Source organism: Rattus norvegicus, chromosome 1 (assembly GCF_021556685.1).
Source record: "Rattus norvegicus strain SHRSP/BbbUtx chromosome 1, alternate assembly SHRSP_T2T, whole genome shotgun sequence".
NCBI lineage: Eukaryota > Metazoa > Chordata > Mammalia > Rodentia > Muridae > Rattus > Rattus norvegicus.
The window spans coordinates 3,957,334-3,976,740 of NC_141534.1; the positions used below are offsets into that span (position 1 = coordinate 3,957,334).

The window sequence follows — 19,407 nt, forward strand, 5'->3', positions numbered from 1 at the left end:
GGGGGGATGGGGGGTGGGGAGGGAAAGGTGACAAAACAGAGACAAGGATGAAATCTTCCCTAAGGTTTTGGCAGTTGTGTTGTTAAACGCTGGGCTGAGAAGTCTGCTGAAATAAATCCATGTTCTTTAAAAGGTCAAGAGACTTTGTTTCTCTGTTACCTTCCTAGCCCCGCCCCCTGAGGCAGAAAGTCCCCTGGCTTCAGTAGCCTTCTCTTAAATGAACTGTTGCCCAGGGTTCTTTTTAGTAAAAGAATATGATGCTACAAGACATATCCTGTACATAAAAAAAAAGGCAGTTTGAACAGTAGAAATTAATTTTAAATACAAACTGGAGTGAGTGTTGGGGATAATAAACCAGCAAGAGGCTGATGAGATGGTTCCGCAGTTAGGAGCAGTGGCTGCTCTTGTAGGGGATCCGGGTTCAATTCCCAGTACCCACAATGGCAGCTCACAGTTATCTGTAAGTCCAACTCTAGCGGGATCTGACCCACTCTTCTGATCTCCGTGGATCCTGGATGAATCTGGCGCACATACATGCTGGCAAAGCACTCATTGACATAATCAACAACTAAATATTGATTTTAAACGATTAGAAACTCTTTATATAAAACAAGTTATAAGGAACAGTAAAGAAGGGAGGTTGAGGACAAGCTGAGGTCTGAGTAATGGTAAATGTTGTTAGTGGGATGTAAGACCATGCCAGGAAACTTGGTAAGGTAGAACAGGTTGAGACTAGACACTTGAGGGTAAGGTGACTCCCAGCTCCCTGCCAGACTCCTGACCCGCTCCTCACATAAAAGAAACGTGTCCTATGGTCACATAGGCCTAAAACAGAGTTCTCCATGCTCATGAGGTACCTAGAGGCCCAGAGGGCTTAGCCAATAAGCTTCCCTTCCCAGACATTCCTCCTCGCAAAAGCTGTTTAATCTTAGGCCTGCCCTGAGAAGTTGGGTATGGTACATTACTCTTCATCCATTTTCTGCCACGAACAACCAATACACATTTAAGCACCATGGACTGACTTTCTTCAAATATCCGCTGTGGGAAGCTGTGGAGAAGGTGTTTGACTACAGAGCCGCAGCTTAATTCTCTCACAGAAGGCCTCTCTAGGTTCTCAGCCACAACCGTTCCCAAGCCTGCCTCCACCAAGCTAAGGACAATTACCAACTGGGACAAGCTGGAGCACCCCCTTTCTCCCAGGCCTGGGCTAGACCCTGTCCCCAGCCTGCAAGCCCCTGACTCCATTCCCTGCTCTTCTGGGACCCCGGTCAAACCCTAATCATCTCTGGCTTTTCCACACCTCAGACTATGCTTTCCCATCCCTGGAGCAGTGTTTCACAGATTCCCTACCACCCAACACCCACCCCTGCCAAGGGTAAACGCAGTCAAACTCCCTGTGTTCCGCCTCCCCAAGAGGCCGTGCTCTATGGTACACCAGCAGTTGTTTGGAAAAGTTATACCCTGTGATAAACTTCTAACGATGGTCTCATCATTTCTTAAATGGAGTAACACAGAACATCGCTCGGTAATAAACGTTATTATGGCCTCTAAAGATTAAACACAGCCTGTTTATATTTCTGCCTAGTACTGCCTTACCAATGTCCAAAACACTGGGAGGTTTACAAAGATCGGATGTGATTCCCTCATTGGTCAGAAGGTCTGAAATGAGGTGCATGCCGAATTTTCTACACTTTGGGATCTCAGAGGAGCAGGCTGTTAAAAGTCCATCTCTAGGCTGCAGGGATCCCAGGTAAGACTGGGGAAAACACATCACTGTCTAGTGTATTTGTGTCCCTCAGCCTAGTCTCCCTCTTATGGACCTTCAGTCATAATGAACTTCCGGTCTGTCCTAGCCTCATTTTATTATGCCTGCATAGATCATCTTTCTAAATGAGATCACGTTTGCTAGCCTCAAATTCATGATGAAACTATGGAGGGCGATGAACTTCTGTATCTTCCTGCTTTGGTGATACTTGCCTGCAATTCTAGCTCCCAGCAAATGTGATCTTATTTAGAGAGAATATTTACCAGATAAAATAAAACGAGAACAGGCAAATTCTATTTGCATATATTTACACGAATAGTATTTTCGTTTCAAGAATAGATTAATACATGACTCATATATAGTGTTATTATATAAGAAAGTGGTCTGAGATGCAAAAGTAGACATCAGTTATAGAGCATAACCTGTAACCTTGGACATAAACCAGAACTCACGGGAGCCAGCTTTAATGGGTTTTTGAGCTATTCTAATTTTTAAAGAGAAGGAAACTTCTTCTACTTTGCAATTACTCACAAAGCCCTGAGAAAAGAAAGTGAGAAAAGAAGGAAGAAGGAAGCAAGAAAACCCTAAGACCCATTATGAGATGTTAGTGTTTTTTACATTTCCTACTTAAACTATACAGTACTGTTTTATCCTAAGAATAACAGCCGTTCCATGAAGCCTCAATCACTCTGAGGCATTTACAAAAGACCGTGACCCAGAAAGAAATGAAAGAATGGCAGAGAGTTATTCCGTGGTGTCCAACACAAGAAACTGGACACGTATGACCACGGAGAGTTTGAAAGGAGGCCAGTGCAATTAGAGTAGAGGTTTACTTCTTGAGTTCCTATTTAAATGTTAGCAGCTAGTAGACTAAATGGTGCAGGCCTTGGGGAAAGGTTCATTAGTGAAATAATCAGCCATTGTTCTATTGTCCTGCATATTGATCACTGCAGTAACCAAAGTATCACATCGTTCTTTCCAGAACATCTCCAGAAGATAGAAATGAGTGGAAATACTGCCTTTGCAACTTACTCTTTCTCTCCCTCTCCCTATCTCCCCCTTCTTCATGGTGCTAAGGATTGAACCCAAGAACTTATACATGGTAGGCAAGCACTCTATTGCATCCTCAACGTTCTGTGTAGTTTGTTTTTAACTTACATTGAGGGGTATTTAGAAATGTCCACTCTCGCCTCTAACGGCAATGAAAGCTGACAGAAGAGATACTGCAAGCATGAGCAGTGGTTCTCAACCTTGTGGGTCATGCACGACCCCTCTGGGGATGCAGCGACCCTTTCACAGGGGTTGCATGTCAGATATCCTGCATGTTAGCTCTTTGCACTAGGATGCATAACAGCAGCAAATTTCCAGTTATGAAGTAGCCATGAAAACAATTTTATGGTTGGGGGTCGCCACAACACGAGGAACTGTGTTAACAGGTCATAACATGAGGAAGGTTGAGAACCACAGCACTAGAGGGAACGGAGATTAAGGCAGAGTCAGGCAACACTGGAGATTTAATGATGACGATAATGAGCACGGGTGGGAAAGTCTTCACATCATGGCGGCCTCAATATACAACTGGGGCTGGAGAGATGGCTCAGTGGTTAGAGCACTGACTGCTCTTCCAGAGGTCCTGAGTTCAATTCCCAGCAACCACATGATGGCTCACAACCATCTGTAATGGGATCTGACGCTCTCCTCTGGTGTGTCTGAAGACCCTAAAGACTCATATACATAAAATAAGCAAATCTTTTTTTTTTTTAAAGAAAATATACAACTGACGAAAGTAGGCATACAAAAGAAATGACTGGGGGGGGCGGGGAGTCAGATAAAATAGACGTGGAAGGTTGACTTTAAAAAGTTTAAAATATTCCTGGAAATCAAATGGAAAATGATGATGGATATTTTTTTTCTGGAATCTGAAGGCTAAATGTTTAAGCTTTATCTTCTTAATGATGTATTTATTTATTTTACGAGTATGCTGTAGCTGTCTTCAGACACACCAGAAGAGGGCATCAGGTCCCATTACAGATGGTTGTGAGCCACTATGTGGTTGCTGGGAATCGAACTCCGGACCTCCGGAAGAGCAGCCAGAGCTCTTAACCACTGAGTCGTCTCTCCAGCCTAAAAGCTAACTTTTTAATCCCCTAATCAAACACTAGGTTCTTAAACATGTAAAACACATATAAATACAAATAAAGAAAAAAGTGTTCGTATTTCAACTACTCTTTCTGGAGTTGTTAAAAGCCATTAGCTCTGGAACTACACGACCCTGGGACAGAATCTGGAGTCTAACATTTAGAATCTGACCTTTGGGGAATTAGTCAGACTCCTTAGGATTCAGATCTTTTATCTACAATAAAGATTTTTTAAAAAAACTTCCCCTTTTGTAGAGCTTGATGCATTTTACAGGCAAAGTTGCTTGGCAGAGGTTTTGGTACAGGGGAGGAGACGTAGATGAGCCAGGGGGAGTGATTTTATTATCCCGGAGTTGCTTAGAACAGGTCTCTCACTCTGCCTGTCATATATGGGAAGTTCAGACACGTGGAATGATAACTTGTTGTCGCTCACTACCAACAGAACTCACCAGTGCCAATGGCCTCTGCTCCCCTCACCAGCTCAGGACATCCCACATAAAGACGGGGGTGTCCCCGGAAATGTCCTACGAAAGGAGCTGCTCAGGGTGCTGCTTCTTAGGCCCAACTTCAGCTTTCCCCTACCCAGAAATTGTTTTCCATGACTTTTCAATGACTGGGCATTACTTTCTTTAACAAGCTCCAGTTATACACAAAAGTACAAGACAGAGGGATGACTGAAAATTTCTTGCCACGCGACGGCCTGAAAACTGAAGAAAGAAACACTCAAAACCTAGCACGCCATATTTGATATTGTGTCTGCTTTTTTATTCAAGAATATCTTTCCATTTTGTTCACTAGAGATCCATGTGTTTGTTCTCAGCAGGGTTCCAGCCCTACACAAGTCAGTAGTAGTAAAAAGTGGGAGGAGGAGGAGGAGGAGGAGGAAGAGGAGGAGGAGGAGGAGGAGGAGGAGGAGGAGGAGAAGAAGAAGAAGAAGAAGAAGAAGAAGAAGAAGAAAAGAAGAAGAAAAGAAGAAGAAGAAGAAGAAGAAGAAGAAGAAGAAGAAGAAGAAGAAGAAGAAGAAGAAGAAGAAGAAGAAGAAGAAGAAGAAGAAGAAGAAGGAGGAGGAGGAGGAGGAGGAGGAGGAGGAGGAGGAGGAGGAGGAGGAGGAGGAGGAGGAGGAGGAGGGAAGGAAGGAAGGAAGGAAGGAAGGAAGGAAGGAAGGAAGGAAGGAAGAAATGACTTTCAACTTTCAATAACGGCTTCACTCGAAGACTAACGTGAGCTGTGAGGTCCAAGGAGATTTAAAGCCATGCGAAAAAAAAATCACATACATTCATTTTTCTCATATGAAAACCTTGGAAGAGGAGCAAGCCCAGTGTGCTCCGGGTGGCACACCCCGTTCCCCATACAGCTAGTACTCTGTGGATTGTGAAACTCGTTGGCTTGAACTTTTAATAAAAGAGAACTTGTGGTCATTCGGTGTATTTTCAGGACAAGTTTTATTTTATCAAGATCACAACCCTTGTTCTTGGCATCAAGAAGTTATTTCTGAGCGCTAAGAGAACATGAAAGCCATGGGTCTGGCCTTCCCTCCCTCCCCCCAACTTTCTTATGACAGGGTGGGTCCATTCCAGAGGATAGACATGTGTGAGACCTTACCCTCAGGGTGCCACCATGTCTCTACCTGAAACAGGGCGTCTGCAGACCTAAATAAAAATTAGCCTTCTGCCCCATGGGACACTCTTGGGCCTTTAATCTGGAAGGCTGCATTCGTCATTTCTAGAGTTCACTTTGAGTCCAACAGAAGTCCAAAGCACAGAGAAAATATATTCACAAACAAGTAGTGGTTTTACCCATTGTTATATTCTTGTTACTAAAGAGTCTATCTTGAAAAGTCAAGTGGGCCTGAGTCCAGCCCAGGAGAAACCTGGTTTATCAGATGGCACTAAAAGTAAAAACCCAGACAACCAGGCAGGAGAGCTGCAATGAGTGCCTTTATCCCGCTTGTCTGACATCAGGCAAGGGCGTGGATACAAAGGCATACCTGCCCCCACCAAGAGAAGAAGCAGCGAGGTATGGAAACCCTCCATGTGATACATGCTGCTCTTTCCCTCAATAAGGAACCTCCCTTCTGGAAAGGTTGTTGACCGAGCGAAAAATATTTCACTTAGGACTAAAATCCCAACCCCTTAATGACGATGAGTCATCGTTTTATTAATAAGTAACCTTTATATAATAAGCCAGGCGGTGAGAAGAGCACACCAGAGGTCTGGGGGGAATGTTTCCCTTCACCCTGGCCTTTACAGAAACTGCTCTCAAATATGAACTGCAGAGCCATGCCGTGAGCATAGCCTGTCAGAAATCCTGATTCTTAGGTCTTACCTCAGGTCCTTGAATGAGAGACTGGGGTGTCAGACAGCTCAATGTGTATTTTTAACAAGGCTCTGGGCAACTCTGATGCTAGCTCACATGTGAGTCCTAGGAGAACTGGGCTGGGAACCAGGAGCTGACATTCAGACCCCAGCTCTGGGCTGCATGGTCCATTTCAATGGAGTCAACGTGAAGGCATTGCTTGCAACTGTGAACTTGGGGTTGTCCAAGGACATGAGGTGCATCTGTTAGACAAAGTTCTGATCTTCGGTCTAGCATCCTCTCTGAATGCCTTGCCTCCATTAGGATGCCCTTTTCCTTGTTGTTTTCCATTTGCATTTCTGTTGTCGGTAACATCCCAAACAACCCAAGGCCACACAGTGGATCGAACAGCAGGACACCCTTCAATTACGATGAATCCTCCTCCACAATTCACCTGTAACCTTAATGTCATCGCCGTCGTCGAGTAAGCCCAAGCCACTGCTGCCTGACTGATTGTCACTTTTCCATGTCCTGTGGAATGCTGTTCAGACATCTATGCTGTAGGCTGGGTGACTCCTCCACCCAGGAAAAAAATGGAATATTAAGAAAATCACTCAGTGTCATACAAAGTGGGAGAACCAATGCACCTTCAGAAATAGTTTGTCAAGGGGCTGGGTGCATAGCTCAGTTGAAAGAGTGTTTGCCTAGCACGCTTAAGGTCCTGGGGTTTGATCCCAACCATCACATAAAATAAAACCCAGTGAAGATGGTGGATGGCTGCAGTCTTCAGCATTCTGTAGATAAGATCAGAGATTCACGTCCTCCTTGGCTACACAGTGGTGTCATGGCCAGCTGGAGCCCAGGTGCAACTCTGTCTCTCACAACAGCAACAACCAAAAACACTAAGAAAAATCTACTTCCAAAGCTCATGCTTGAAGGTGTGGTGGAGGTTTAAAGATCTTATCTTCTTAACACTGTTACTACAGCACTCGGCAGACATTGCCTTCAGGAGTCAAAGATTGAGAAACCAAGCACTGGGGAAAGATCTTTACCAATCCTACATCTGACAGAGGGCTAATATCCAAATTATACAAAGAACTAAAGAAGCTAGACTCCAGAGAGCCAAATAACCCTATTAAAAATGGGGTACAGAGCTAAACAAAGAATTCTCAGCTGAGGAATATTGAATGGCTGAGAAGCACCTAAAGAAATGTTCAACATCCTTAGTCATTGGGGAAATGCAAATCAAAACAACCCTGAGATTCCACCTCACACCAGTCAGAATGGTTAAGATAAAAACCTCAGGTGACAACAGATGCTGGTGAGGATGTGGAGAAAGAGGAACACTCCTCCATTGTTGGTGGGATTGCAGACTGGTACAACCATTCTGGAAATCAGTCTGGAGGTTCCTCAGAAAATTGGACATTGAACTACCTGAGGACCCAGCTATACCTCTCTTGGGCATATACCCAAAAGATGCCCCAACATATAACAAAGACACATGCTCCACTATGTTCATAGCAGCCTTATTTATAATAGCCAGAAGCTGGAAAGAACCCAGATGCCCTTCAACAGAGGAATGGATACAGAAAATGTGGTACATCTACACAATGGAATATTACTCAGCTATCAAAAACAATGACTTTATGAAATTCATAGGCAAATGGATGGAACTGGAAAATATCATCCTGAGTGAGCTAACCCAATCACAGAAAAACACACATGGTATGCACTCACTGATGAGTGGATATTAGCCCAAAAGCTCAAATTACCCAAGATACAATTCACAGACCACATGAAGCTCAAGAAGAAGGGAGACCAAAGTGTGGATGCTTCACTCCTTCTTAAAAAGGGAAACAAAAATATTCATAGGAGGGGATACGGAGGCAAAGTTTGGAGCAGAGACTGAAGGAATGGCCATTCAGATCCTGCCCCACATGTGTCCCATATGTATACAGCCACCAAACTAGATAAGATTGATGAAGCTAAGAAGTGCAGGCCGACAGGAACTGGATATAGATCTCTCCTGAGAGGCACAGCCAGAGCACGTCAAATACAGAGGTGAATGCTAGCAGCAAACTATTGAACTGAGAACAGGGTCCCCACTGGAGGAATTAGAGAACGGATTGAAAGAGCTGAAGGGGCTTGCAACCCCATAAGAACAACAATGCCAACCAACCAGAGCTTCCAGGGACTAAACTACTAACCCAAAGACTGGCTGGACTGACCCTGGACTCCAGCTGCATATGTGGCAGAGGATGGCCTTGTTGGTCACCAAGGGAAGGAGAAGCCCTTGGTCCTGCCAAGGTTGGATCCCCAGTATAAGGGAAGGGGTGGGAAGTGGGGATGAATAGGGAGGGTAACACCCTTATAGAAGAAGGGGAGGAAGAGGGGGTGGGGCCTTATGGACAGGAAACCCGGAACGGGAATAACATTTAAAATGTAAATAAAAATTCCAGAAAGAAAGAAAGGAAGAAAGAAAGAAAGAAACTAATCAACCAAGGGTAAGGACATCTAGGCTTTCAGAGTGTAGTGGTGACGAACTTTTAATTTTGTCAATTGCAACTTTCTCTTTCAAGGGCTGACCAGGTAGCACCATCATTTGCAACAACAGAAAAAGATATTGGGATGTAAAGCAAATAAAATAATAATAATTAACAATAATAATAATAATAATAATAATATAGAATGAGAGGAGTTCACTGCATTGCATGTATTTTTATCACACCCCAAGATCATTTTTATCCTTCCCCCATGTCTTAGTCAGGGTTTCTATTCCTGCACAAACATCATGACCAAGAAGCAAGTTGTCAAGGAAAGGGTTAATTCATCTTACTATCACATTGCTGTTTCACATCACCACAGGAAGTCAGGAGTGGAACTCAAGAAGGTCATGAAGCAGGGGCTGATGCAGAGGCCACCAAGGGATGTTTCTTACTGGTTTGCTTCCCCTGGCTTGCTCAGCTTGCTCTCTTATAGAACTCAGGACCACCAGCCCAGAGAGGGCACCACCCACAATGGGCTGGGTCCTCCCACCTTGACCACTACTTGAGAAAATGCCTTACAGCTGGACCTCATGAAGGCATGTCCTCAACTGAGGCTCCTTTTCTGTGATAACTCCAGCTTGTGTCGAGTTGACACATAAAACCAGCCAGTACACCCACACCCACACCCACACCCACACCCACACCCACACCCACACCCACACCCACACCCACACCTGAACCCGCACCCGCACCCGCACCCACACCCACACCCACACCCACACCCTCACACACATTTCAGGAAGTTTGCCTTTGGCTTTCATTGAGCTCAAGAAAGTAGAAAGTGGCGGGCAAATTATATTTATGAACTGTTCTGTCAACAGAAAGTTAACTGCAACTTGTTCACAGGAAGAGTGCAGTGGGTACAGCACTCTGTACTTGGGGGGACATTCACTGGGCTTGACTGCAGTAATACACCTAGAGTGGGCCAGAGAGAGTCGCACAGAATTAGCACTAGCCCCAAGGTCGAACACCGTGGGAAAGCTCCACCATGCAGCTCACATCAAGAGCCAAACTAACCAATCAACGCCACAAACAACGAGACAGCAATGCAGAAGAGATCGGCAAAGGCCTGCGGCAAGTCCAGGGCCACAATGTCCAGGCGGCTACAAGAACAGACCAAATGATGGCTTTTCCTCCCTTGTCACTTGGGTCCTCTTCAGGCTCTTCAGGTCCCTCGTCATTAAAGTGGATGATTCTTTGGACATCATCTAGCTACTGGTTGCTTGTGAATGACTCATAGCTAGGAGAGACCTGGCTGGGTTCACTGGACACCCAGGAGCTGCTAGAGTGCACGTGCATGAGTGCTTCTAAAGGAAAAGTAGATTGTGCCACAAGCAAAGACCTTACCTTACTAGGAGGTGGTCCATGGTCATCCAAGTAAGTAGAATTTCCTAGGAGGGAAAAAGAACATTGAGTGGTAAACATTTTAGCTCCCAAAATAAGCTGGTGTAAAGCTGTCAAAGGGGGGGTAGTGGTGTTGTGCATTCTAGATATATTTCTATTCAGACAGATGTTACACATCTGGTTAGTTTAGATGGGGACACATATGGGCACAGGTGTACACAAATATTCACAGGCAGAAGCACACATCCAATACCTGTTGAGTTTATTTTGGACCACTGGGTCTGAAACTTTGTGAGTCCCTGTAGGACTTGTTATCACAATGACTGCCCAGCCCACTCCTACAGTTCGATTCGGTAGCTCTGCAAATCAGCTTTTGTTACAGGAACCAAATGGTGCAGACACTCCCTAGAACCAGGCTTTGGAGGAAGACACTGTTTCTCCAGTTTGCCTTGAACCTGCCAACTTCCCTTCATCTTTGCAGTTTTGCTTGAGTGTGATTAATAGCCACCTGCCGGTGTGTTTTCATAGCGCCCGGTTATTGCTTCCTGAGGAGTGAAAAGGATTCAGGAGGGCTGAGAGATGACTCAGTAGGGAGCTCAGAAATGAGAGCCTGAGTTTGGATCCCCACACCCTCTTAAAACTCCAGGCGTGTGGCAATAGCCTGCAACCTCGATGCTGGCAGGGGGGAGACAAGCAGATCCCAGGGGCTCACTGGCCGGCCATCCTACTGGAACAGAGAGATCTAGGTCCAAGGAGAGCCGCTGTATTCATAAAGTTAAGGTGGAGAAAACTTTAAACAAGGCCTCTTAACGTAGACCATACATGCCTATGTTGATGACATGCGTGCACATACAGGACTAATGAAAGACATGAAGCCTTGCGAAGTGTTTTGTTTATAAATACTGTTTTAGCAGATCCTAGTTTTAGAGATGGGTGAGAACTGCTCCCATTTCCCAGAAGAGAAAACAGAGACCTGGAGGACTCCGATAACTTGCTCACAGCAACATAGCTATTTGCACTTCAGACAGGATGGAAGACTTGTGTTTCCTAGAGTATGTTTGGGCAGCTGCTCATCCCTCAAGCCCAGGCATCTTGCCATCTTGACTGGTTTGTAGCCTGGACACTGCACATGTTGCTACCTGGTGACACTGGACCATATGGAGATGCCTACCTGGAAGCTCCTAGCCAGCAGGGGCACTCATTAACCCAGGGAAAGCTCCACCAGCAAGGCAAGACGATGGGACTTGATATGGGAACAGATGCAGAAGACACCAGAAGCGTAAGGCACTTATAAATAATAGATTGTGGAATGTGATAAACACCCCACTTTGAGTAGATGAAAGACGCCTTTGAGAGGGCACCAGGAAAATAACTTAGAAAAGTGGGATAGAGAGAGGAGCAGAGTTTTAAGCCAGGGACAATTCAACTGGGGAGAGTTTCCCAACAGCAATAAATAAGTGGGGTTTGGCGTACAGATTTCTCCACTCTGAGTCACTATCTATCTCTTTTGCTTTGTAGTCCTCTGATTTATAACCCACCTCATGTCCACAGCGGCTGTACTCTAATTGGCCTTGTGTGTATATTAAGCAGACAGCAAGGTCTACGTTAAACTAAGACACAACCAAACACTTGCCTTGCCCAGGGCAAGGCAGGAGGAACCCTTTAAGTGTGGACACGATGAACAATTTGTTAGAGGTTTATTACTGTGCTAAACTCCACCGGGTACACACACCAGGAGGAAGATCAACGTCAGCCTTCATAAGAGAGTGTGTCTAAACACAATCGCCTATGTCTAGAAGAGTGTTCAGAAATATCCTGTAAGAGTGCAAGCAGTGTAATTGTTCACTGTGGGAATGCGTCTTTCCCTCAGAGGATGTGACAGATCTCCACACACTCCATTCAACATGTCCTCCAGGTACCCCGCTCAAAAATCAAAGATGGTGTCAGCAACAAAATGTTCTTAAAATTCTAAAACTATATATATATATATATATATATATATATATATATATATATATATATATATATAAAATTTCAAGGCCTAGAGTTTCTGATGAGCATGACAGATGTCCCTAGACCTTGGACCAAAATGGTTAAGCCAATCCCAGCATGCACTTGTTTTCCCAGCATCCTCTTCTGTTTAGTCACCATTTCCAGAACACTTCTGAATCTACAGAAGGACCTAGATGCCAAATAAAAACGAAGTTGCTATCCTGACCATTAGATGATATAAAACCTTTGATCAAGGGCTTACTATTTGTCAGGGACTTTCAGTAATTCTTTTTTTTTTTTGGTTCTTTTTTTCCGGAGCTGGGGACCGAACCCAGGGCCTTGTGCTTCTTAGGCAAGTGCTCTACCACTGAGCTAAATCCCCAACCCTCAGTAATTCTTTTTAAAGATTTATTTTATTTGCATCTGTGTGTTTGAGTATCTATATGTGTGTAAGTGCATGTGAGTTTCCTTGGAGGCCAGAAGCAGATACTGGCCCCCCTACAGCTAGTTATGAACTGCCCAACATGGGTGTTGGGAATCCAATTTGAGGTCTATACGAGAACAGCCAACATTCCTAAGTGCTGAGCCAGCCAGTCAGTCCTTACAGGCTGTGAAAAGATAGTTTTCCCTGAAAAAGACCTTACAAAGTGACATATGCATCTCACCTAGGCTATCCAGCCAGCAAACACGGCAGAAACCAGGACCTCACAGTCTGACTACCGTGGCTACATCCCGCTCAGTAGGACACACCACCTCCTAGGATTTACTTATCTTTCTCCTCTTTTTCCCTTCCCTCAAAACCAGATAGTATTCTGAGGGAGTGAGTCAACTCCAGCTAACCCTTCTCTTGCGGCACACTGGAAGGGAACACGGTTTATCATAGCTGGCGTCTGGCCCTGAATCCTATAATTAGTTAGCAGATGATTACACATGCCCTTCCTTGGTTTATCAGAACCCAGAAGCACTAAGTGCTTTATACTGGCAACACACATTCAGCGGTCGGGGTAGGGGTGGCTACAGGGAGGCAGGTATTTCTGCGGAATGCACAGACATCATGGTCTCTCCTAAGGTGTGACTGTAATTTCTTGGTTCCTACATACAGTTGTTGTTGCTTTTTTTTAGATTCCCGGATAATAAGTTTTCATGCAGCAAAGTAAACACACCTGCCAGGTTGTCTGAAAAGGCCACAGGTTAACTTGTTCATTACAGACATCAAAGGAAAGGCTGTTACCAAAATGTTTTGCCCGGAATAGACTCCCCAGACATCAAAGCTGGTTGGCCTCGCAGATGATTGTATTCAGCCCTAATTTTCAGAGAGGTAAAAGCGAGTTCTTGTGGTGAGCTCAGCATCTAAATTCTGGTCACTAAGTACGACCTCGGTTGGAACAGAGGACATGCTTGCCTGAAATCACATTCATGGGCCTCTACCCTTTAAATCCCATTTAAATGCCCTTGCCAACCTTCATGATGGAGTCATGGACACCACACTCACGGGCCTCTACCCTTGAAATCCCATCATGCCCTTGCCAACCTTCATGATGGAGTCGTCTCTGAAAGCCCATACATACAGCATGCGAGAAACCTTGCAAACGTGTTCCATCTAAGTATATGGGAGTTACAGCTTACAGGGTCAGCTAAGCCCACGGGTACCACCAAAGTCTCCCGTACTCTGTGTTATCAGGGTTTCTCTGCTTAGAAACTATTTTCAGCAATGATTTATTTTAGAACGCTTGGGTGAGGAACTGACACTGGGAACCAGGAGGGAAAGAATCTGGACTTGTTATGACTATGTTATCCCAGTGTTGTCACCGTAGGTGATAGCAGCCGCGGTGATCTCTATTGGCGAAACCAACAGGCTAACTGTATGAGGGCCACTGACGCTTTATATGGCAAGACAATGAATATGAAAGGTGAGATATATACCCAGCAAGCAAGCAAAACATTCTTTTGTAGCAGGGTGTAACCTCAAAAGAATGTCATTCTACTCAGATCTCAGTATTCTACATCCTCAAAGCTTTCCAATATTCGAGCCGGCAAAGAAAAGAATCTCGTGCCTTATAAGGGAAACACGGGTTAATACTGTTCTACAGAAATACCGAGAACAATGTCTGCATACAGTCAGCTCCTAATATGTCTTCACTAGCAGCTCTAATTGCATTACTAGTAATGGCGGCAGCAGGGCAGGAGCGTCCTCCGTGCCTCTCCATCTTCTTCTCATGTCTGCCATCCCTTACTGCACACTCTACTTATTCACCGAGCTTTGAAGAGATGCCGGGCTCCAGCCATTGCAGCTCTGATTTAATTATTCTGGAAAAAGGCCCAGGCAGTTGGTATTTTTTTAAAAAAAGTTCCTTAGGTAATTCTAATGTGTAGCTGGGCCTGAGAACCACTGAGCTATAACACGAATGAATATATTTCATAACTTGGGCCAAATTTAATTTTCTAGAAGCCAAAAAAAAAAAAAAAAAAGGATTATATCCTTTCCAGGTTCATCTGAATCAGGGGTCACCTCCATCATGGGTGATGAGCGATTTCTACACAAGTGTCAAGTCCAAGGTGGATCGCTGAGCTACCCGTTATGTGGGATGCTGACCAAGCAAGCATAGGTAACACGGGCTTCAGAGGGTATAAAGAAACTGAAAAGAGGTGGACAGGCTATGGGCTCCCTGAAAAGGTACCAGCAAAGGTCACCTTGACACTTACTCTAAACACTTCCCAGACCCTAAAATTCCTTTCAAGAGTACCCCCAGAATATACAGGTACTGTAAATAGTATATGGCTCTTTGAAATTCTGTGCTCAGGTTCGATGAGAAGGTAAGTAGATAAATCTATCATCTACCTGGAGTTTCCTAGACTCAAGGTAACTTAACCAACCAGGGTCCCAGAGACACTCAAATATGATCACATATTTTATCTATCCATGAAACCTTGAAAGTATGAAGTCCCCTGGGAGATCTAAAGCAAAGACAATTCTGGCGGTAGCCCAAAGAGCCATCTTTCGTTTGCTTGTGCCTGTTGGGGTAGAAGTAATAAATGAACTTGGTCAGTAAAGATGAACTTCATGCCACACCCGTGAGGTCTGCATTAGAGACCAACACAGCCATATAAAAAGCTGTCAGCGGGCTAGAGAGAAGGCTTAGCCTTGTAAAGGCCAGGTTTACAATCAAAACATCAGATTAGACAACCCAACGGATACCCAAATGCTACATTGAAGGCTAAGTAGTTTAAATAGCAACAGTTGCTTTTCTGCTGGAGGAAGAGTAGAAAGGAAGCCTCAGAAGGATGGTGTAATGCCTTCAATAAGATTGCGGTATCAGAACCGAAGAGTGACAGAACACAAGAGAAAGCAGAACTCAAAGACCCAGAGCCAAAGACTCTGGTTCAAATCCCAGCCCTGCCCTTCAGTTGAGTGCCCTGGAAACAATACTTTGTTATTATCATTGTTTGAGGCAACAACGCCCCTATTTTGTAACACAAAGACCTTAAGCCACAGTTAAGAAAATCAAATATGTTAAATATAGATATACATTTCAAATTAAATTTAAAATTACAACTTTTAGGTATGCAAAACACAGAGCTTTCTGGAACACGGTAAAACCGGAGTCTCCTGGCATCACAGCGACCAGGTCACTATCCTTACCAGTGTGTCTCCATTTGTCACCAGCACTACTTTGAAAGACTTTATAAAAGTTAGTTTGGAAATTTCCAAATTATACTTGTGAAATGATGATACACAGGGGTTTTTTTGTTTTTTGATTTTTGTTTGTTTTTTTTTTGTTTGTTTGTTTGTTTTTGACAATGGTTGTGATTAGTTAAAAAGGATGTGAATGTGTCCCGACAATCGTAAATCCTCAATCCTCTGACATTACCTGAGCTTATCGCTTACCTTTACTTTCATAATTGCATTTATTACTAAATAAATAAAAGACAAAGGAGGTCCTGAAGTGAACGAAGCCACTTATAATTTGAAAAATGAACTTCAACCCAATCATTTGATTGTTGTCCAGTGCCTTGAGAGGCCTTCTAAAAAGGTACCCTTTCGAAAGCAATTACTTGAGCTACCTTTGGCAATGCGATAATGAACTTGTACAAACTCAAGGGATATAATTTATTCTTGACTCTGGATCTTGCATTTAGCAGATCTATTTTTTACCTGAACAGATCCCTGAAGAACAAAAAAAAAAAAAAAAAAAAAAAAAAGAAAAAATAAGACGTTTACTACCCGCTCCCCGAATAGAAACCCTCATACACGTTGGTGTTGATGAGTGGATGCTCAGACACAGGCTCTCTTCTGCTCAAAGTCTTCCTTCCCCAGACCCTTTGAAAATCGTGGTCTTGAATGACTGAAATCCTCTCCTCTCTTCTCCGGGACAAGGCATTTCACTCAGTCTCACATCTCCCCTGGGAGTCTGGGCCACAGATGAGATGGGATTCAGGAAGGGGTTACTGTGGAAGGGAGCACTGAAACCCCAGCCCTGTGCTTGCCAGAATACACTAATTAATATGCTAATGACCCACCTTCCATCACTAACCCTGGGTCCTGCTTCTCCATGAGGTCATTGTGAGTACACCAGCCTTCCTTACACTGAGGAGTTTGTGCACTGAGTGTCTCCAGTCGAGGCATGACTGATAATTGGGGGAAATGCTTGCTCAGCACTATTCAAGCTTTAATAAAACCATTTTCCACTGAATTGAAACAAAGGGCCCTATTAATTACCACGATTCAAGTATTTCTACAAAAAAATATCTCGAAAAACAACTCTTACTTGCTTATTCAACCCGTTGATAAACAACACCCTGAAAATACTTTTTGAAAAAGATTTCAAATATTATTTTTAGTTATATGTGTGTGTATGTGCGCGTGCACATATGTCTGTCTATGTGAGTACGAGTGTTCACAGAAGCCAAAGGCATTGAGCTGCCCAACATGGGTGCTGGGAACCAAATTCAGGTTCTTCAGAGAAGCCACTCATGTTCTTAATTACAAAGCCATCTCTCAGCACTGTTAAAAGACTCTGTTGATCCTTCGTATGAAGACTAGGTCTTCAAAAAACATTCACCAACAATATCCACATTGATCTATTACCATTGATAATTTAGAAAGCGACTTCCATTCTTAATTAAACTGAAAAGCACATTAACGCCCTTTGCTTTTTTTTTTATTTTTTTGCTAGCTCAACAACACTACCCTGATTTACAACTCATTTCTTAAGTCTGAATGTGGATCTTGGAACATTAGGGGTAAGTTTGCAGAAGGAAACTGATTTTGCAATCGAGTGGTTAGTGCACCGTTCCTATTAATAACAACTCATGTATAAATATGTGTTATTTCTAAATTAGCTTAGAAATTCATGGCAATCATACCACAAGGATCCTGCACGGGCAGGAGTGGAGTGTCAATCTCTTAGGCGTCTAAGAACCTCGCATTAGCTTCTTGCTCCCAAATAACTACCAGAGCCAGTGATGTAACTGGAAGGATCCAGGGCAGCTGAACCACAGCAGATGCTGGCTCTCCTCCTTAGCAGCCAGGCGAGTTCCTCATCTGGCAGAACTAGACTGCACATGTGGGTAAGAATGGGTTTGGGGGGTAACATTGGCATGAAGGTCACACAGAATCTATCTCGAGAGAAAGAAAACAAGACCAGCCTGAAGAAGCCACCACACTTGTTAGATGACAGTCGTGACAAGCCCAGTGTGCCTCTGAGCCTTTTGGCAAAGCACTCTGCAGACCTCAACTCACCTCAGTGCTTACAGCAGCACTGGGATGCAGAAGCCTCGTTTCGCAGTACAGGGAGGTGCATTTAGAACGGCCAGGGAATTACACGTGTTCAACGACTAACCAGTAGGTGCTCCTCCACCTGACCTCCACTGCTTGACCCTAAGCCACTTTGGACCCCCTATCCCTCTGCTTCATTTAAAGACCCCATTCTGGAGCCCTCAGTGTGTTAGGACAAACTGATCCCTTTCAGATAGGAGTGGCTTAAGCAGAGTGGGGTCTTCTGTTGGAGCTTTCGCTATGTAAAGATTGTCTCTGTATTATACAAATGGTGAATTCTGAACCGGAAGAGATCTGATGACAGACAGGACTTTGGTATTGTTATTCATATGGCTACGACGAGCACTTCATCTCTCATCTTCTGATCAGTTAATTAGAAAGCTGTTGGCCTACAGCAAGGGCAGTAGGTAGAAGGTAGGACTTCCAGGCAAAGAAAGGAACTCTGGGAAAGAGAGAGATTTGGGGTAGGATTTTTCCAGCCAGACCCGGAGGTGCCAGAACTAAGGAGAGGTAATCAGCTACGTGGCAGAACTTAGAATAGAATAAATGAGTTAATAAACTATAACTTAGTTGGGAACAAGCCTAGCTGTAAGGCCTAGGCATTCGGTAATAAATATGTCTCCATGTTATTATTTGGGAGGTTACAGTTCCTTTCCCACCCCCCAAAAAAGGCCCATTATACTCTTCTCTGTGCCCTGTATAGCCACAGCCACACGGGTCACTCAACAACTAGGCATGGGCATGGACCTCTAGCAATACATGTTGTCACCTGGCACCTATCAAGTACAAAGGGCTATTCAAGAACTGAAAGTTCCAAGAGCTCTGAGAACAGCCTAGAACTGGCAAAGTGGAGGTGAGGTGGGGACAACCCTTATACTGTTCCAGTACAGTGATCCGGGTTCAATACAAGGTGGCTGCCCTCCAGTCTAGACCCACGTGGCAGTCAGCATTGGTTTGAAATATTTTATATCGAAAGTTAGCTTGAACCAGAAATCCTAACAATTACAAGACGTTTCAATGTTGCATTGGTCAGCAACAGAAATTACTTGTTTTTTGACCTGCAACTTGGATACACTTAAAAAAGAAAATAGTTGTTGATAGCTGAGAAATAGCTTTCCCAAGGTATGCTAATCTCGAGAGCATATTGGTAAGTATATGAGTTCACACTTCATGTGATGGCCCAGTTTACCCCAAAGGATTTGGGGTGGTCCATTGAGATCATGAGGGCCCTGGTAAGAGGCAGGCGGTGGGATCGGAGTCAGGCAGATGTGACGGTGGGAACAAGGGTGAGTGATGTGCTTTGGAGAAAAAGGAGCCAGCATCAGTCAAGCAATATGGCCTGCAGACAACTGAAAAGGTCAGAAAACACGGACAAAATTCATAGAACCTCCACAAAGGACCCAGAACGGCTGACAAGTTGTTTAACCTATTAAAACCCATTATAAAACTTAACTTTAAACACTGATTTTGTGGTTTCGGCCACTGGTTTTGTGTTAATTTGTCACAGCAATAATGAGAATTACCATCATGGTTCAATGTTGGTTTGTATGT

The 19,407-nt window shown here is 44.1% G+C and overlaps 1 protein-coding gene across 1 annotated transcript in view; it reads right to left on the bottom strand.

The window, feature by feature from the left end:
• The window catches only part of Ust (uronyl-2-sulfotransferase), a 297,439-nt gene that overhangs the window by 170,660 nt on the left and 107,372 nt on the right, over positions 1-19,407 (bottom strand). Inside the window, 1 exon segment of the mRNA NM_001108458.1 lies at positions 10,092-10,135. Coding sequence (NP_001101928.1) covers positions 10,092-10,135 — 44 coding nt within the window.